This window comes from Stenella coeruleoalba, assembly GCF_951394435.1.
Source record: "Stenella coeruleoalba genome assembly, chromosome: 4".
Classification (NCBI taxonomy): domain Eukaryota; kingdom Metazoa; phylum Chordata; class Mammalia; order Artiodactyla; family Delphinidae; genus Stenella; species Stenella coeruleoalba.
In genome coordinates, this window is record NC_137149.1 from 2,124,818 (window position 1) to 2,145,775 (window position 20,958).

Below are 20,958 nucleotides of genomic sequence, written 5' to 3' on the forward strand. Positions count from 1 at the left end.
AGGCTTTAAATGTTGCCCCTTAGAGCCACTCCTGGATTTTGGCCGCTACCGTGATGTTTGTGCTATCTGTTTCCCTCCCTGCCAGCCTCATGATACGGTTCTGCTTTGGATCTCTTCCTGTGAACAAAGGAAGCCACGAGTCTCCCAGCAGTGAATCCGATGTGACTGAATCTTGTTGCTGCCTTTGTAGGTTTGCTGGTTCCCGTGGAGGAGGAACGCTCCGCCCTTCTGATTCTCGGAGTGCTGCTCACATTGAGGTATTTGGTGCCCTTGCTGCAGCAGCAGGTCAAGGACACGAGCCTGAAAGGCAGCTTTGGGGTGACGCGGAAAGAGATGGAGGTCTCCCCCTCGACGGAGCAGCTCGTCCAGGTGGGCGTCCCGCGCTTTACTCTAGTGCTTGTGCGCACGTGACCCACGTTCGGAGACTCAGCTAATTTGGAAGAGAAGTGGCAGAGCCGAGGCTTAAGAGCGTGCACTCTGGAGCCAGACCCCGTGGTTCAGATCCTAGGTCATGACCCCGGCTACTCCACCTGTGTGTGGTAGTGATGTCAGATAAAAATGAAGGCGTCCCTTTACAAGGTCACCGAGGGTACTGTTTACGTGGACCTGCTCGAAGCAAACCCCAACCATCGTATTATTTTACTGCAACTATTTCATATGTGTCCTTATAGATGAGGACTCTTTTTTAAAAATTTTAATGACAATGCCCTTGTCATACCTAAAAAAAAGAACACTTTCTTAACATCAAATACCCACGTATCCCCTGTCAGTTTGTTCTTCTGCTCTTTGGAATCAGTACCCAAATAAGATTGGTTGATAAGGATTGTGATTCTCTTTGATCTGATGGTTGCCTTCTATCCCTATTTTTCCCTTAGAGTTCATTTTTTGAAGAAACAGATTGTCCTGTGGAACTCCCGGCAATCTGATTTTTTATTAATTGACTCTCCGTTGTATAAATTAACATGCTTCTTTGTTGTCTGTATTTCCTGTAAACCAATAACTGGAGCTAGAGACTTGTCAGATTTGGTGCATATTTTATAATATATGTAATATCTGAGTTCGGTAGTACCTGTACAATATTTTAAAATAAATATTATTGGAGTTGCATGCTCAGAACTTTTTTCTGATTTTTTTTTTTTTAAAAAAGGCTGCTTAGTCAAAAGTTTGGAGACCATTGGTCTAGTGGGGGAAGCAAGCAAACAGTCACTAAATAGCAAGGCGGGGGGTGTAGGGTACTGTAGAGTACATGGCGGGGGGCAGGGGGTGTGCATGACCAAGTTCAGGGAGGCATGCTGGGCAGGCTGTTACGGCTGATGCTTTTGGGTGAGTAGGATTTGAGCAGACACAGGGAGCTGGGAGAAGAGAGTTTTATAGACGGAAGCTGCAGCCTTTGCCAAGTGCACAGAGTGAGAGAGTGAGAGTGTGCGGGTGAGGGTGAGCTGGATCCTGTAAAGGTCTCCAGGCTTTCTCACAGGTCAGTAGGGGTGCTGGGGGAAGATGTGGCTAGAGGGATATTGAAAACTGTGTTAAACTAAGAGAGCAGTAATCCTGGGAGGATGGAGTGAAGGGGTATGGGATGTGGTGCTTAATTAATTACAGATTTTCTTAATAGTTAATGTTTCTTCAACATGGTTAAACAACATGGTACCTTGTTGCATTAGCAAGCTAGATAAGATTGTCTCTAAAACATATCTAATCTATTTTCTTTTGACTATTGGCCATTTTGAATTAAATTATTTTGATTAAGAAGTTCAACTCAGCTAATGTAATAATAGTTTGGCTAGCTATATTTAAATAGAATTTAAAATAATCCTGAGCCTGGCTAAACTGTTAAGCAAGTGTGGGCAAAATATAGATACTTTTAGATATGTAAGAATTCAGTTTGCTTTTCATGTGCACTTCCTTTTTTCATGTATGCTTTTTGAAAAAATTATTTGAAGATGTATTCCAGCAAAATGAGAAATAGATAACAAAAAAAGAGGAAGTCCTGAAATCCAAGAAACAAAGCACCTAACCCAGGAATGTGTTAGAAGCAATTCTGAGATGACTGGTACTGTGTGCCATTCAGATTAGAAACGGAGTCCAAGGAGCTCCTTGTGACCAATGTTATGATTAAGTGCTGGGAAAAAGGGAAGGCATGTGTGTATGTTAAAAGGAGGGGAAAACCAGGAAGATTTATAAAAGTAAGTTATCCAATTATGAAACAAATTAAAATGTTGAATAATTTTAAGCAAGTAAGAGATTATGATAAAAGAGAATCCATTTAACGGTTATCCTTGGGACATTCTCTTTCAAGTGACACAGGACTAGTAATAATGAAATACTTCTTTCTTTTTGGGTCCAGTCACATTAACAGGCTTTGCAGTGAAGGGTGTTAATGTACACGTGATGAGACACATACTGATTTTTTTTTTATTGGCGTATAATTGCTTTACAATGTTGTGTTAGTGTCTGCTGTACAACGAAGTGAATCAGCTGTACGTATACATATATCCCCTCCCTCTGGGACCTCCCCCTCCCTCCCCTCCCCCCCACCTAGGTCATCACAGAGCACCGAGCTGAGCTCCCTGTGCTATACTGCAGGTTCCCACTATACCTGTTTTACACATGGTAGCGTACTTACGTCAGTTGTAATCTCCCAATTCATCCCACCCTCCCCTTCCTGCCCACCGTGTCCACACGTCTGTGCTCTACGTCTGCGTCTCTATTCCTGCCCTGCAGATAGGTTCATCTGTACCATTTTTCTAGATTCCACATGTATGCGTTAATCTGCAATATGTGTTTTTCTCTTTCTGACTGAGTTCGCTCTGTATGACAGATGCTCAACATCTAGGCAGAGCACGTGCGATTTTAAAAGTTACATCGTACTAAATAAATGTAACCCTTAATATAAAAGCACTCGGGTTGCTAACAGAATTTGGGAGGAGGCAGATGAGGTGAGGGAGTGTGGGTGCCCATTTCCCCCATTTACATAGTAAGAAGTCAAGAGATTCTTTGCTCAGAGCAGACGGCTCAGGAATCGCGGTGTAAAGCTGATTACCTAGAGCAGGGCTCATGGGCCAGCTACTCAACTGCAGCACCGTAGCAGGAGAGCAGCCACAGACGGTACACACACAGCCGTGCTCCAGTGAGACTACGTGCAGAAACAGATGGAGGGCACATTCGCCTGTGGACTGCGGTTTGCAGATCTGTGACCTAGAGTTACGGAGGTAACCGTCAGAGGAACTAAAAACAAGCCAGTCAAAGTAGCCACCTTTGAGACTTTTACTCTATAAACCGCTATACTGTCTTTTTAAAAAACGTATATATGACTTTTATGATATTAAAGGTAAGGCTGCCCAACTTGGCAAATAAAAATAGGGGGTACCAGTTATTTGAATTTCAGATACATCATCAGTAATCTTGTGGTGTAAGTGTGCCTGAAATTGCACGGGACACAGTTACACTACAAACTTATTTGTTTATCTGAAATTCAGGTTTGGCTGGGAACTCCGTATATTATCTGGCACCTCTAATTAAAGGGAAAAAGGATAAATACACTATGTTCATATAATGTGATATAGTATTAAAAGCACTAGTGAAGCTTAATGTAGTGCCTTTAAAGGCTTTGGAAACCCTTTCTCAGTGGCACTCATGACAGTACTTCTTGCTTATGACGTGTGTGTTCGAGTAGCTGTGCGCTCCGTGTATTTGGGGCTTTCCTCTCCTTTACTAGTCGCCCGTTTACGGAGCTGGAGCTCTTCACTAGCCTGCTTCTGCTTTTGTGGAAGTGCTCTATTTACTTTTAAGGAATTAAGGTAACAGTGAAAAAAATGCTGGGACTTTAGAAAACAGCATGGAAGCTATGATCACACTGGTAGAAGGGATAGAGAAGTTTTTAGAGAGTGAAATTAAGGCACAAATTTTCCCAACGTAAGACAAAACAAAAACCTGAAACCTAGGACACATTTTAAAAACCATGGGAATGACACTGGTGTTTCTGTTTCTAGGTGTACGAACTGACCTTGCATTATACTCAGCACCAAGACCACAATGTTGTGACTGGCGCACTGGAACTCCTGCAGCAGCTCCTCAGAACCCCTCCACCTGAGCTCCTGCGGGTGCTGACCACGGCGGGCGGCATCGGGCAGCTCACTGCCGCTAAGGATGAGCCCGGTTGCCGAAGTCGTAGCGGAAGTATCGTGGAGCTTATAGGTAAGGTGTTAGGAAGGTGACTCTTGGAGTCCACCCTGCAGTGTTATTGGCCCCTCTCCTGACCCTTGCTCCGATGCTGTGCTGAGCAACGGACAGCTCAGTTCCTTAGGAGACTTGCGATGCAGGTGTCGTCCTTATTGTGTAGACGGGGCAGGGCTGAGGTGGGAAGGCTAGGTGGCAGGGTGAGGCCAGCACGTGAAACCCGCCTCCTGCATCTGACTCGGCTGCCTCTGCGTGGCATTTCATCTGTCGTGAAGTGGAAGCATTCGGGAAGGGATTTCCAGGCGCTGTGTCCCTTTGCCAAAGGTGGGCTCTTCAAGTCTTCCTGGAATTCTGGACTCCTTTTCTGCCCTCTGGGCCCTTTTTGCTGTCGCGCCTGATTCTAGAAAACCCCTTCTGTTCCTCGTCTCGTGGCACCTCTTCCGCCCCATCTCTGCTCTTCTTCCCCATGCTCTTGGGCACTGGGCCCTAATCCCGCCCCCGGATGCTGTGCAGACCTACCAGTCTAATGTGGAGCTGCCCCTGGGGAGCTGGAAGAGATGGGTCCCTGAGTCGCAGCCTCTAGAACTGGGTCTGGCTCAGCGGCAGAGGCTTCTTTCTGCAGCCTTTGCTGACTGCACTGAGTAGGCGTGGTGCATGGGGTCCGTTTAGTGCAGTGTGGGTGCGGTGTGGCCTTTACCCACAGCATCTGCAGACCAGGGAAGGTTGGCGTGAAGTCTGACTGCTGCCTCGTTTGAACACAAGTGTTTGCCTGAACCATGAGTAGAAAATGTTGATCTGCCTGTCCACTGTCCTTTGTACTGAACAATCCTTTTCTCTCTGGAATGCATGCCTTACAAATAATTGCTGGAAATACTAATTTCTAATGATTGTTTCTAATGAAAATTTGTACTTAATTATTAGTTGACCAAATAATCCGAGATTTCTAATGTTTTTAGTTTGACTTTTTAAATGCACTTTGAGCTCTTTTGCATTTTAGAACTGTATATTTGAGTGTTAATATAATTTTCACGTTGAAATTAAAATTGTAACATGCAGATTTCATGTTACAGTATGGTAGTTAAGCACCACCTGTAGAAATATGTTCACATATTTTCTAGTTTTAAAGTTGAATCAAGCTTAAAGATTTTCTAATTCCTTCTGCATTTTAGTGGCTTGTTACCTTACTTTCATCTGTCATTTTCTGTGATTTACAGCTGGAGGGGGTTCTTCATGCAGCCCTGTCCTTTCAAGGAAACAAAAAGGTGATTATTTCAGAAATGATTCTTATTTTCAATTTTACTGCTTTTTCCATATTTCTGTAATGTAATTGGCTATGCCTATAACTCTTCTCAGCAGGGTGATTATATGTATAAATGTTGCTGGAATCTGATAACCAGGCCTGAATAGTCCTGTAGGATGGCTTTTTAAAGAATAAATAATTAATTAATTTATGGCTGCATTGGGTCTTTGTTGCTGTGCGTGGGCTTTCTCTAGTTGTGGCGAGCGGGGGCTACCTTTTGTTGCAGCAAGCGGGCATCTCATTGCAGTGGCTTCTCTTGTTGCGGAGCACAGGCTCTAGGTGCACGGGCTTCAGTAGTTGTGGCTCGCCGGCTCTAGAGCGCAGGCTCAGTAGTTGTGGCGCACGGGCTTCATTGCTCTGCGTCATGTGGGATCTTCCCGGACCAGGGCTTGAACGCGTGTCCCCTGCATTAGCAGGTGGATTCTTAACCACTGTGCCACCAGGGAAGTCCCTAGGATGGGTTTTAAAAGTTGCTTGTGTATCAGAATTGGTTTGTCATATATTTCCTTTTTTTTTTTTTTTTTTGGTTGTACCACGTGGCTTATGGGATTTTAGTTCCCTGACCAGGGATTAAACCCGGGGCCCCGGCAATGAGAGCACCGTATCCTAACCACTGGACCACCACGGAATTCCCTGTCATAAATTTCTAATGCTTTAGGCCAGGGGTCAGCAAATGTTTTCTGTAAAGGGCCAGGTGGTACCCATTTTAGCCTGTGGCCCTTACTGTCTCTTTTGCAATGATTCAACTCTGTCCTGTGGCAGGAAGGCAGCCATAGACAATACTAAGCTAATGGGTGCAACTTCATTCCAGTACAACTTTATTTTACAGAACTGGGTGAGCTGGAGTTTGCCTTCTCCTGCTTTAGGGAATGTTATGTTTATAAAGGTAACTCATCTTCCCAATGAATTTTGTTTAGTATTAGGAATAATGTTTGGTTAATTATTTGGTGAATTTGGGCCTGGTTGTCATTTTTCAGACATATTTAGCTTCGTACATACCTAAGTTTCTGATACAGTTTGTTTATTTTTATTTAATCGAAGTGTGTCTGACATGGTCTGATAGCTTTGGTACACGTCATCACTTATAGCACCAATTATGTTCTGTTCCAGTCTAGATTTCCATAGGAAAGAATTGCTGTTGTTTTCTATTTTGAAATCCTAAAAGACTTATACCGTTTTTGGGGTTTTTTTGATGTATAATTGACAGATAACAACTAATCTTTTACATACAACATACTAATCTTTTTTGTGTGTCATGAGTTGAATATTTAATTGAGAGCCTAATGCCTAATATTATTTGTAGTATTGAATGGGATCTTAACAGGAATAATATTCTAGCCTTAACTGGATTAAGTAAGCATTTCCTAGAAGTACTTAGAATTAATAATATTTGGGCCATCATAGTGTGGGATACTTAGTCAAGTTTGAGATTTTGGTGAAAACACTGAGATTGCTTGAAAACTGAAAGGGTTCCAGGAAAAGCTAGCCTTTCTGTTCTTGGACTAGGAAGAGATTTTTAGGCATGTGACTAGATTTCTCCGGCACTTGCCTTGTTTGTTTCTCGGTCACTTTTTCTGATGATGATAAAATGACTCGTTGACTAGTAGAGATGTATTTTGTTTTCTTGGGGGCTAGGACATACAATTTGTCCTCAATCTCTTTTTTGTTTTTCAAGTGTTTTGTTGTTGTTTTTATTTAGAGCTGCAGTTTTCACAGTTTCCTGTCATAGCTGCAGAATTCTTTTTTTCAAGTGAAATCTGCCAGTACATAGGAGAGAGAAAAACAGAGTTGTTGTTGTTGAATGTAAGGGTGAGGGCTGGGGGTTGTGGCCTGGCATCCTGGCAGCAGCCTGGCCCTTGCCCGCTCTTCGGGAGAACTCCTTGGAACAGATTTGCAAACTACTGTTTCCAAAGACAGAGACTGATTTCATTAACTCTGAATTCACAGGTTGGAATGTTATTTGCTTTCTCAAGGTAAATCACTTGTTCTGTAATAAAGGACCCTGTTATTTAGTAGATAAGCGAAGTTGCTGTGTTAGTTTCATCTAGATTTTGAGTTTCCTTTGCTTTATTCTGGGGTGGGGGGAGGGCTTTAATGTCACATCAGTGTAGATTTGTGGAAGTTATCACCCCTATGACTTAATCTTTGAAGAGCAGTGAGATCAGAAATTGGAACTTACCAGTAATTATATTGATAGTGTTGTTTAATGACATTTATATGTAATATAACCAAAATGATTTAATGATCCCAGTTAAATCATGTTAAGACTTTTGTTTACTTTTTTTCTTATTAATATAATTTAGAAACCATGAACTGTGAAATGTATTTTTAGGATTTTGCAAAAGATGAAATATTATTCCATCCTCATAGATCATAACAGTACCTGAGTACTGATTATCAATGATAGAAATCTAGCAGATTAAAAGATAAAATAAAAGTGACTTTTAGCTATAAAAGTTTTACATATAAGTTTTGATGTGCCATTGGAGATATGACATGAATATTCCAAAGGCTAATAGAATTGGTTCTAGCCATAACTTACCATTTTTAAGATTAAATAAATAGTAATATAAATTATTTAACATTAACAGTAGTCTAAGTCAATAAATATTAATTATTAAAGTACTTTGTGGTACAGATTGAGAATCGTTGCTTTTAATGCTTTTTCCATATAGGTTTATTGACTTTACTAATACTCTAAGTATGATGTCTCTGCATTTTTTGTGTTTCACACGCCAGAGGTATAAAGGAACTTATATATAATGATGGACTGAGAGCAGGAATTAAATATACTTACGATATTCCTCTTGGAATGTACATTTATTTGATTTTCAAAGTTCGTCCTTTTAGCAAGCTTAAAAGGACTCTCGCTACATCATTTCCTAGGGAAAGTGCTCTTTGGAGAAGCAGCAGCCTTGGAGGATGACTCTGAGTCAAGGTCAGACGGCAGCAGCCCCACCTTTTCAGGTAGCTCTCTCGGAGTGGCCGTGGTGTCCTCCTTGCTCTCCCCTGCTGCGCCCACCTCCTCCCCTCCCCTGCACCTCCATGGATCTTGCTCCTGGGAGGCAGCAGTGAAGCCAGCTTGCTCAAATGGTGGATGATTCAGGAGTCTTTTATAGTGTTCACTTTGAAATGTGTGTGTGTTTTCTTGCATCAAGTGTTTGCTGTTTTCCCTGGTTTAAGCTGTTTTAAAATTAGGTTCATACTCCCTGAGTATAAGTCTTTTTGAGAAGAGGATGGTGGGTAAAGTGTCTCATGAATTGCATGGGTTGTGAGGGGGAAAATGGGATTAAAAATTGTCTGAGGCTCTGAACCAGGAAGAAATAGAAAATATGAACAGACCGATTATCAGTATTGAAACTGAATCAGTAATTTAAAAACTCCCAACAAACAAAAGTCCAGGACCAGATGGCTTCACAGGTGAATTCTACCAAACATTTAGAGAAGCGTTAACACCTATCCTTGTGAAACTATTCCAAAAAATTGCAGAGGAAGGAACACTTCTAAACTCATTCTATGAGGCCACTGTCACCTTGATACTGAAACCAGACAAAGATACCACAAAAAAAGAAAATTACAGGCCAATATCATTGACGAACATAGATGTAGTCAAATAGGATTTATCCCAGGGATGCAAGGATTTTTCAGTATCCACAAATCAGTCAATGTGATAGACCACATCAACAAACTGAAGAATAAAAACCATATGATCATCTCAATAGATGTAGAGAAAGCTTTTGAAAAAATTCAACATCCATTTATGATAAAAACTCCAGAAAGTGGGCACAGAGGGAACATACCTCAACATAACAAGGGCTATATATGACAAGCGCACAGCTAACATCATACTCAATGGTGAAAAGTTGAAAGCATTCCGTCTAAGATCAGGAACAAGACAAGGATGCCCAATCTCGCCACTTTTATTCAACATAGTTTTGGAAGTCCTAACCACAGCAATCAGAGAAGAAAAAGAAATAAAAAGAATCCAAGTTGGAATGGAAGAAGTAAAACTGTCAGTGTTTGCAGATGGTACTATACATAAAAAATCCTAAAGATGCCACCGGAAAACTACAAGAGCTCATCAATGAATTTGGTAAAGTTGCAGGATTCAAAATTAATATACAAAATTAATATACACTAACAATAAAATGTCAGAAAGAGAAATTAAGGAAGCAATCCCGTTTAGCATCTCATCAAAAAAAGAAAAACAAAAACCTAGGAATAAACCTACCTAAGGAGGCAAAAGACCTGTACTCTAAAAACTATAAGACACTGATGAAAGAAATTGAAGACAACATAAACAGATGGAAAGATATACTGTGATCTTGGATTGGAAGAATCAATATTGTTAAAATGACCATACCCCCAAGGCAATCTACAGATTCAGTGCAATCCCTATCAAATTACCAGTGGCATTTTTCACAGAACTGGAACAAAAAATTTTTTTAATTTGTATGGAAACACAAAAGACCCTGAATAGCCAAAACAATCTTGAAAAAGAAGAATGGAGCTGGAAGAATCCCTCCCTGACTTCAGACTCTACTACAAAGCTACACTAATTAAAACAGTATGGTACTGGCACAAAAACAGACACATAGATCAGTGCAACAGGATAGAAAGCCCAGAAATAAACCCACACACTTATGGTCAATTAATCTACAACATATGAGGCAAGACTATACAATGGAGGAAAGACAGTCTCTTCAATAAAGTGGTGCTGGGAACACTAGACAGCTAGATGTAGAAGAATGAAATTAGAACATTCTCTAAACCATATATGAAAATAAACTAAAAATGGATTGAAGACCTAAATGTAAGAACAGATACTATAAAACTCCTAGAGGAAAACATAGGCAGAATACTCTTTGACATAATCACAGCAGTGTTTTTCTGGGTCTGTTTCCTAGAGTAATGGAATTAAAAGCTTTTGCACAGCAAAGGAAACCATAAAGAAAATGAAAAGACAACCTACAGAATGGGAGAAAATATTTGCAAGTGACGAGACCGACAAGGGATTAATTTCCAAAATATACAAACAGCTCATACAGCTTCATGTAAAAAAAATATACAATCCAATCAAAAAATGGGCAGAGACCTAAATAGACATTTCTCCAAAGAAGACATAGAGATAGCCAACAGGTACATGAAAAGATATTCATTATCACTAATTATTAGAGAAATGCAAATCAAAACTACAATGAGGTACCACCTCACACCAGTCAGAATGGCCATCATCAAAAAGTCTACAAATAATAAATGCTGGAGAGGGTGTGGAGAAAAGAGATCCCTCCTACACTGTGGGTGGGAATGTAAATTGGTCCAGCCACTACGGAAAAGTGGAAGTGTGGAAGTTCCTTAAAAAACTGAAAATCGAGCTACCATATGATCCAGCAATCTCACTCCTGGGCATATATCCAGAGAAAAACATGGTTTGAAAGGATACATGCACCCATATGTTCACTGCAGCACTACTTACAATAACCAAAACGTGGAAACAATCTAAATGCCCATCGACAGAGAAATGCTTAAAGAAGACGTGGTACATATATACGATGGAATACTATTCAGCCATAAAAAAGAATGAAATAATGACATTTGCAGCAACATGGATGGACCTAGAGATTATCATACTAAGTGAAGTAAGTCAGACGGAGAAAGACAAATATCGTATGTTAGCACTTATATGTGGAGTCTTAAAAAGATGATACAAATGAACTCATTTACAAAACAGAAATAGATTCACAAAGAAAACAAACTTATGGTTACCAGAGGGGAAAGAGCAGGAGAGGGATAAATTGGGAATTTGGGTTTAACAGATATACACACTATTATATATAAAATAGATAAACAAGGACCTACTGTATAGCACAGGGAACTATATTCAATGTCTTGTAATAACCTATAATGGAAAAGAATCTGTAAATATATAAATATATATATGCATGTAGCTGAATCACTGCTGTACACCTGAAACATTGTAAATCAACTATACCTCAATTAAAAAAAATTGTCTGAGGATAATTTAACTTGAAAGAAATTTACATTTGTTTACAAATAGTTATCTAAGCTCTTTATTCATCTTGTGAAAGATGAGTATTTAGTAAGATACTAATAATTGGATTAAATGAGAGTGGTTTGGGTTGTATAACCCTGTGCAAAATAATATTTTTAGATAACTGAAAATGAGGCTGAAATACTGGGGAAGGAAAATCTGAATGATTTCAGTGGTGATTACTTATTTATTGATTTAGTCTACAAAATAGAAATTGATTTTTTAACTTACAAAAATAAAGTTAAAACAACAAAAAAATTGCAGCTATACACAACATTATAAAGCCCAAGTGCTCATTGACCCACTGGCCTACAGGAGTGACACTGCTAACAGCCTGGTGTAGATTTTTATGTAGTGGTAGTATATTTATTTATTTATTTATTTATTTATAAATAAATAATTTTACTTATTTATTTATTTGGTTGCACCGGGTCTTAGTTGCAGCAGGTGGGCTCCTTAGTGGCAGCTTGCCAGCTCCTTAGTTGTGGCATATGAACTCTTAGTTGAGGCATGCGTGTGGGATCTAGTTCCCTGATCAGGGATCGAACCCAAGCCCCCTGCACTGGGAGCACAGAGTCTTAACCACTGTGCTACCGGGGAAGTCCCCATAATGGTGTTTTGTTTGTTTGTTTGTTTGTTTTGTTTTTTGTTTTTTTTTAAATGGGAATTTAAAAACTAAACTAGGAAAATGTGAAACTTTACGCTACCGGAGAGTAGGACTGGCTTAGAGGTCTTGAACAGGGTCTGGGAAGAAGGAAAGCCCATCTCCAAGAGCACTGCTTGCTTAGAGCTCCGGGCATTTGGGTTTTTTTTGTTTTTTGCTTTTTTAAATAAATTTATTTATTTTTGGCTGCGTTGGGTCTTTGTTGCTGTGCGTGGGCTTTCTCTAGTTGTGGCGAGCGGGGGCTACTCTTAGTTGCTGTGTGCGGGCTTCTCATTGCAGTGGCTTGTCTTGTTGTGGAGCACGGGCTCTAGGCACGCAGGCTTCAGTAGTGTTGGCTCTTGGGCTCTAGAGCGCAGGCTCAGTAGTTGTGGCGCACGGACTTAGTTGCTATGTGGCATGTGGGATCTTCCCGGATCAGGGCTCGAACCCTGTCCCCTGCATCGGCAGGCGGACTCTCAACCACTGCACCACCAGGGAAGCCCTGCTCCAGGCATTTGTGACCACCCAGCCTGTGCCCCTGACCAGGCTGCCTAGGAATCGCCTAAGTCTTGTCGCTGCTCCACGCTCAGGCTGGACCAGTTGCTTAAGAACTGGAGGTGGCAATGTTGCTGGGCAGGGTTCAGGTTTTGCACTGAAATGCCATTTGAGAATATTCACAGCACTTAAAAAAATATCTACTTGTGATCCTTATTTTATCAATACTGTAATATAGTAAAAGGTAAGTAAATAATACAGTAAACATGTTTGAAGGATGCACTGTTGTCTTGCTTTTGAAATTGAGTAGTTCATATTTTCACTGTATTTCAGGGATTCTTGCAGTTAAAACATTTGCTGATAGTGAACTTTGGGGTATTTTGCAAATATCTGATCCCGTATTGAATGCTTTTCCTGACCCTTTGAAGAATGAGTGTTTCTTTGTCTTCAGCCTCAGTCAAGGGTGAGATTGGTGGTGAGCTGGCTGCCTCTTCTGGGGTCTCCACTCCTGGCTCAGCTGCCGACTCTGTGGGTCACGACATCATCACTGAGCAGCCCCGGTCACAGCACACACTTCAGACGGACTCGGTGGATCTGACCGGCTGTGACTTGACGAGTGGTGCCACTGACGGGGACGAGGAGGACATCTTGAGCCACAGCTCCAGCCAGATTAGCGCCGTCCCGTCTGACCCTGCCATGGACCTGAACGATGGGACCCAGGCCTCCTCTCCCATCAGTGACAGCTCCCAGACCACCACCGAGGGGCCCGATTCAGCCGTGACCCCTTCCGACAGTTCTGAAATTGTGAGTGGTTGGAGGGGGCAGCCCGGTTTCTTCAGAGGGGGCTTCCCTGGAGGCCCAGACCTGGACCCTCCTGCTGGCTCACTCCATTCATCTGACCCACTGATAATAGTGTAGAGGTCACCAGCTCAGATCCTTAACAGGCAGCTCGGCCCCATCTGAGTCCTTCACTGAAGGAAACAGCCCAGTGTCTTTTGTGCCGAACGTGGAGGTCACAAGTGCATTAGAAGTTTCTTAATATCTTGTTGGGCACAGGTTAAGTCATTATTTTGAAAGTCCTTGAGGAGCCTGTTATTAACAGACCTGTGATCTTAATGCAGGATGATTAATAACATTAACACTGCGCGTTATTTTAACCCTTTTTGACTTTTCAAAACCTTTTACAACATGTCCCATCTTGAGCATGGCTCTGAGGGCCTCTTATCTGAGTTAGTGGACAAGAAGCGCCTCAAGAGTGGTCTAAGGTTTGGTGCAGGTATATACCAGATTTTACAGCCCCACTTTATCGAAACAGTTCGTACTGTTGTTTTGCTACTATTGAATGCATTTTATTAAGAATATATATATATATTTTACTTACATATTGTAACTTACAGAAACTGTGCGTTACAAATCATGAGCTAAAGCACTGGCAGCTCTCCACCTGTCACGTGGATGAGGTTCCTAATGGCCGAGTGGATTGCCGCTTACTCGGCTGGAGAAGTGGGCTCACGGTTGGGGTTTTTAACTAGAAGACCTGGAGGAGGATAGGACAGATAACGGGAACGGTGGGAAATGATTTTAAGTCAGGAAAGGGTGAAGAGTGCTAACCAGTAGGCTGGGAGAAGAGAAGGTTGGGAAAGCGCTGGGCTCAGTAGCACGTTAAGTGTGCGGAGGAAGTTTCTGTTGTTTGCTTATTGCACCAGCTTTCATCTTGCCTTTTCACAGTAGATAATTTCTGGGCAGGTTTGCTAGAAGTAGGACTGAATGACCGTAGGAGGTTGTGAAAGCCTCCCATCTGGGAGTGCTGCAGCAGCTGTATGTTGTGTGGTAGGGCTGGGCCAGGGACCCACGCCGGGCTGTAGCCTGCAGGGAACTAAACCTCTTCCCTTGATGCTTCTCACACTGGCAGAGTTCTTTCTGATTTATGAGGTGCTTCCATGTCCTTTATTTAGTCATTAGTTATTGGCTGAACAAATGTACTGAGCATCTGTTATGTTCCAGGGATTGTCCTACAAGCCGCAGATGAAGTAGAGGGCACAACATACAAAACTGCTCACACAAAGCTAATATATATATTTAATTTAATTAATTAATTAATTAATTAATTTTTGGCTGTGTTGGGTCTTCATTTCTGTGCGAGGGCTTTCTCTAGTTGCGGCAAGTGGGGGCCACTCTTCATCACGATGCGCAGGCCTCTCATTGTTGTGGCCTCTCTTGTTGCGGAGCACAAGCTCCAGACGTGCAGGCTCAGTAGTTGTGGCTCACGGGCCTAGTTGCTCCGTGGCATGTGGGATCTTCCCAGACCAGGGCTCGAACCCGTGTCCCCTGCATTGGCAGGCAGATTCTCAACCACTGCGCCACCAGCGAAGCCCAAAGCTAGTATTTTAGAGTGGGACTCCTCAAACTCTTCCCATTTAGGGCCAGATAATAAATATCTTTGGCTTTGTGAACCATATGACCTGTGTTGTATACTCATCTGTGCTGTTGAAGTGCCAGAGCAGCCGTAAATATGTAAATGAACGTGCATGACTGTGTTCCAATAAAACTTTATTTACAAAAACAGCTGGTGGGCCAGGTTTGGCACACCAATGTAGTTTGCCTGCCTCTGTTCTAGAGTGTGTGCCTGTGTGGGTGGGGCAGATGATGAGCCAGTAATCAACAGGTAAATAAACACATAGTCAGATAGCAATAAGTGCCATAGAGAAAAATAAGCCAACTGTAGGGGGTCGGGATTGTCCTCATGAGATAGCCCAGTGCGGGCCTTGTCTTGGAGGGAGCCCACCACGATGAGAATTCTGCCTCGGCCATTTACTAGCTGTGTAGCCTGGCACAGTTATGGCCCTTCTTGCCTCAGTTTTCTTATCCACGAAATGAAGAGGATGACAGTACTTATGTTGTTAAGGCTTATGAGGATAAGGGAAATAATACATGTAATTACTTTTGAGCCTGCCTGGGGTGTAGTATGATATTCAAAAAATGTTGTTTTTTATTGTGGTGAAACTTCTCATTTTAACCTGTGTGGGTTCTTTTTTTTTTAAAACAGTCTGGAGAGTGGAGGAAATCATTTCTTTCTTGGTTGTTTTTGAGCAAGTAGCTCAGTTTCTTTTTAATTTAACTGGAGGGATTTGGGATGATTTTTTAAATGATATAGAATTTATTTCAGTAATAATTTAACTTGCATACTGAAGGTACATCACTCAGTTTTTCAGGTCAATTACAATTGGATGTGAAAAATTTTGCTGTATGAAATCATAACCCACATATATGGCTAAATATATGAAATATTGTGCCCAAAACTTAGTTGGGTCATTTCTAACAGTTTAGGGGATAACCTATTGGTAGACTTTTGTCTAAAAGATTTTTCCTCATTTTTGACTTACTGTAAAATTTGCTTGTGAACACAAAGACTTTTGTTTGGATTTTTTTTCTTTTTGTAATCAAAAAGAGAAATGTTCAGATTGGAATTGTTTTGGAATTTTTAGAGTTACAAAAGCTTTTTATAATGTAGCAGTAATGCGTGGTCAGTCAGCTCTTGATAATGTACACGCACGCACCCACGTGTACTTGAAGAAGTGACCTTCGTGTTGGCGTGTGAGATGTGGTCCGTGTTATTTGTGGGGTTTTGCTTTTGCCTTCCACGTTGGAGGGCTTGCCCCTCGGTGGTCGCACTTCAGAACCCTCACAGCCCCTCTTGAACTGTTTAGGTATTAGATGGTGCCGACAGCCAGTACCCAGGGATGCAGGTGGGGCAGCCCCAGGACGAGGACGAGGACGCTGCTGTGGTTCTTCCTGATGAAGACGCGGAGGCTTTCAGAAACTCTTCCATCGGTACGTTGACTTCAGGCCATGTACTACGGAGCGGCCTTGTCTTCAACCCTGACCTCTTATATCTCAGCTTCTGAGAAGAAATCTCCTGGTGTCTTTGTTTCCTGAGGTGTAAATAGCAAATGAGGAAAATCAATTGAGAAGTTATTATCCCTTTTTTAATCTAAGTCCTGTGGTTTCCTATTGACTTTTTGTAAATATGTGTATTTGTGTTTTAATTGGAAACTTGTCACTTAACCTCTCTTTCTCTGATTTTGAAGCCCTTCAACAAGCACATTTGTTGCAAAGCATGGGCCACAGCAGGCAGCCATCTGACAGCAGTATAGATAAATTTGTCTCAAGAGATGAAGCTGCTGAGCCAGGAGATCCAGAAAACAAGGTGAGACACTTAGGCCGAGACTGCTCAGCATCCCGAGCTCCCGTGAGCGTTCGGCAGTGCCCTGGTGCTGCCTGTCCACCACGCTCTTGGCTTTCCCGTCGCTGAGCTTTTGCTCAGCTGTCTCCCCTTCGCGTATTGACCTCTTCCCGGGTCTGCTCTGCTTTTCTGCCTCTCCAGGTGTGAGCGCGTCCTCACCATCTGGTGGTCATGCATGGCCTTGCAACATTCTTGGTTTTGTTCCATTGAATTGATTTGTTTGTTTGTTTATTTACTGTGGTAAAATACTCATAACAAAATTTACCGTCGTAACCATTTTGAAGTGTACAGCTCAGTGGTATTAAGTGCATTCACACTGTTGTGCAGCCGTCACCACCATCCGTCCACAGAACTTTTCCCATCTTCCCAAACTGGAACTCCGTCCCCATTAGACACTAACCTCCCGTTCCCCCGGCCCCCGGCCCCTCTCACCCACCATTCTGCTTTCTGTCTCTATGGATTTGGTGACTCTAGGGACCTCATATACGTGGAACCATGCGGGATTTGTCCTTTTGTGACCGGCTTGTTTCACTCAGCAGAACGTCCTCAAGGTTCATCCGTGTTGTAGCAGGTGTCAGCACGTGTTTCCTACATTTTGCTTTTCTTTCTCCTCATCTCTTAATGGACACTTGGGTTACTTCCACATTTTGTCTGTTGTAAATAATGCTGTTATCAGTGAGTGTACAAATACCTCTTCAAGACCCTGATTTCATTTCTTTAGGGTATATGTCAGAAGTGGAATTGCTGGATCATGTGATAGTTCCGTTTTTAATTTTTTGAGGAAACACTGTACTGTTTTCCGCAGCAGCTACACCATTTTACGTTCCTACCCACAGTGCACCAGCATTCCATTTTCTCCACATCTTCGCCAGCACTTGCTGTTTTCTGCTCTTTTTGAGAGTGGCCATCACACTGGGTGTGAAGTGGTGTATCACTGTGGCTTTGATTTGAATTTCCCTGATTAGTGATGTTGAGCATCTTTTCATGGGTTTATTGGCCATTCATATGCCTTCTTTGGAAAATGTCTATTCAAGTCCTTTGCCCATTTTTTAATCAGGTTGTTCGGGTTTTTTTGTTGCTGCTCACTTGTCCATTGAACTATTTTAAAATTATCTCTCTTGCTTACCTTTTCCATGTAAGTGTCCTGTATTCCCAGCTAATTTTAAATTCCTTGAGGGCAAGAAGTAGTGTTTTGTACTTAGTCCCTCCATGATGCTCAGTCGCTGTAGCGACCTCGGCTGTTCCTTCTGGGCCCCCTCGCACCAGGCCCACCCCTCGCAGCTTTGGGCTCCCCCAGGCTCTTTCCTCTGCCCGAGGAGCTTCCCCCGGATGCCAGGTCTCAGCTGCCCTCCTGTGTGGCTCCCTCCCTGCACATTGGGCTCAGCCCTGCCACAGCCCACATGGCCCCGGGTCAGGACTCCCTCTGGCTGGTCTGATTCTGCTCTGCCGTGGCCCGTGAGGTTGGGCACCTGTGGGTGAAGGTAGGCGTCTCTGCATCCCAAGCGCCTGGCACAGCTGCTGTTCTGGAACTATTTGTTGGATGAACTAACGAATCAATGGGTGGGTTCCGTGATTATAAGACAAACAAGTGTCAGTTTTTCTGTTCCAGCCCTGCCGGATCAAAGGCGACATTGGCCAGTCCAGTGATGAAGATTCTGCTCCTCTTGTCCATTGTGTCCGCCTTCTGTCCGCTTCATTTTTGCTAACTGGGGAAAAACACGGTAAGTGTAGAAAGGCAGGTGCAGAGTTGAAGGGAATGACTTTAGGTTTCAGAGGTCATCTTGGGAACCAGCTTCGTGCCTGTTTGCAGCAGACAGAGTAGAATCTGGGGACGAGCTTTGGTTTTCACTGACCGGAGCGGGAGGGAGGGGAAGACGGGAGCAGCTGGTTTAGTGGGTCTAGTTTTGTGTATTTGGAAGCTGGATGTGTGCTGCTTTGAAGCTGAAGGTGACCCAGGTGTATCTGTTTGCAGCCTTGGTTCCGGACAGGGATGTGAGGGTCAGTGTGAAGGCACTGGCGCTCAGCTGTGTTGGAGCTGCTGTGGCCCTTCACCCTGAATCTTTCTTCGGCAGACTTTACAGAGCACCGCTTGACACCATGGAATACCCTGGTACGTTCAAAGTTTGTATCTTATTCCTCACGTTCAGTCATTATTTTGAAAACTATTTCAAACCGTCTTGACTATTTTAGTTTTAGAGCACTAAGTTTTCTTAGCTCATTTGCGGCATTTGAGGTGTGTTCTCCATAAAACACACAGTCATGTTTTTAGCTTCCTGGACCCCCTATAGATGCAGCGTTTAGTTGAAACACATACAACAAAGCGATAGAAATCTGGGAACGGCAGAGCTTATTTGCATATGAATTGGATTTATACCAAAAGCACAAATTGTATATAATCAAAATGGCTTTGGGCCACACCACCCAGGCCAGGTGTTCACACTCAGAGCCAGTGGGCACCGAGACCAGCTGGGGCAGCAGCGAGCCAGTCTCCTGTCATGCACGTTCTGGGGCGTATTCTCACGATACAGTGAATGGTGGGAAGACTCGCTCCCCTAAAGTTATCCTCCTGCCTGCTCTCTGTCTTTCCTTGGGCAAGGGGACAACCCATGCTTTTGAATTTATATTAGGTAAGTATGGACAAGTTTGAGGTTCTCTAATAATTTTTTGAGATGAAACCTTGGAATTTTGATTATTGGCTGACGACCTGGAATTATAATCCAGAAAATCTATTGTGTTGATGGATGAATATAGAATCTTTAAACCCCGAAACGTTTTTACCACTGATGGTTATTATATTCAAGTCTTTTCTAGATTAGGGTCACTGCCTCGCCCTTTTTTTCTTTCCTGAGAATTCAGCCTTTGCCCTGAGTTAGAAAGTTGACGGTAGGGACTTGTACAGTGGCCGGCCGTCTCTCTCCACAGAGGAGCAGTACGTGTCAGACATCTTGAACTACATCGACCATGGGGACCCACAGGTCAGAGGAGCCACAGCTATCCTCTGTGGGACCCTTGTCTCCTCCATCCTCAGCAGGTCCCGCTTCCACGTGGGAGACTGGATGGGCACCGTCAGAACCCTGACAGGTAACGTCGAGTGTTCAGCTTTCAGTGTTGTCTCTTCCAGATGGCATTCTCATGTTCAGGTTCACATGAAGGTGTTTGTTCCTTGCTCTTCCGATCAGGAAATACATTTTCTCTGGCGGACTGCATTCCCCTGCTGCAGAAAACTTTGAAGGACGAATCTTCTGTTACTTGCAAGTTGGCTTGTACAGCTGTGAGGGTGAGCATAGTCATTTGTGGAAATCACTTGTTTGATTAGTGGAAATTTTACCAATGTTACAGTTAAAATTGGAGCTTAACATTAAATATTTCCAGATATTCTAAACAATAATAAACATCTGTGTATCCACCACTCAGCCTTAGAAGGAAAACATTGCCAACAGTTAAGGTTTAATAGACTTTGATTTAAATCTCAGAATATTTGTTTGAAGTATACCTTCCCTAAAGGGTGTCTGTACCTTGCTCACATTAAGTGTAAAACCTGTTGAATTAAAAAAACAACAACTCTTTCAGTCCCATAGAATGGATAGAGTTAAAGTGAGGCATAGGGGTTATTTAATCCCCTTTGTTTTTTGTGTCGAGGGAGAGCCCCAGTCCTTTATGTGGTAGGAAACTTTATATCAGCTGGTTCATAAATCACAACTGGCTAGTCAACAGCCGTCCAAGTTAACCAGTAAAAATCAAAACAAAAACCCTACAATCGTCAGATTTATGGGATACCGTCCCTTTGGCCCGGCCAGAATTGTTCCTCGGTTCGAGTTGTTTGCCAAGTTTCAGTCAGTCTGTCTTTGCTGGAGCAGAAGGAAGGGGGTTGGCGGCAGGCAGCAGGCCGTGTGTGGAACTGCCCACGAGTGTGCTCAGGGCTCGGGGGAGGGTGCAGCCTCGGAAGCCCCATCCTGTCCGCTCGTGCGGCCAAGGGCAGGGTCACGTCAGGAAGGGCTCGGGTGCTGTGTCCCGTGTGCTGGGCGCGCGGCTGAGCTCGGGTTTAGCGG

At 42.9% G+C, this 20,958-nt stretch overlaps 1 protein-coding gene across 8 annotated transcripts in view; it reads left to right on the forward strand.

Annotated features, from left to right (window-relative positions):
• HTT (huntingtin) overlaps positions 1-20,958 on the forward strand; it is a 198,393-nt gene that overhangs the window by 95,360 nt on the left and 82,075 nt on the right. For 7 of the 8 annotated variants that reach the window (XM_079919305.1, XM_079919304.1, XM_079919306.1 and 4 more), the window contains 11 exons: positions 191-369; positions 3,990-4,194; positions 5,391-5,438; positions 8,363-8,443; positions 13,118-13,470; positions 16,374-16,497; positions 16,755-16,873; positions 18,519-18,630; positions 18,882-19,019; positions 19,832-19,990; positions 20,089-20,186. In XM_079919305.1, the coding sequence (XP_079775431.1) occupies positions 191-369; positions 3,990-4,194; positions 5,391-5,438; positions 8,363-8,443; positions 13,118-13,470; positions 16,374-16,497; positions 16,755-16,873; positions 18,519-18,630; positions 18,882-19,019; positions 19,832-19,990; positions 20,089-20,186 (1,616 nt within the window). The remainder of the gene's footprint in view (positions 1-190; positions 370-3,989; positions 4,195-5,390; positions 5,439-8,362; positions 8,444-13,117; positions 13,471-16,373; positions 16,498-16,754; positions 16,874-18,518; positions 18,631-18,881; positions 19,020-19,831; positions 19,991-20,088; positions 20,187-20,958) is intronic. The other variant, XM_079919302.1, reaches the window with a different exon arrangement.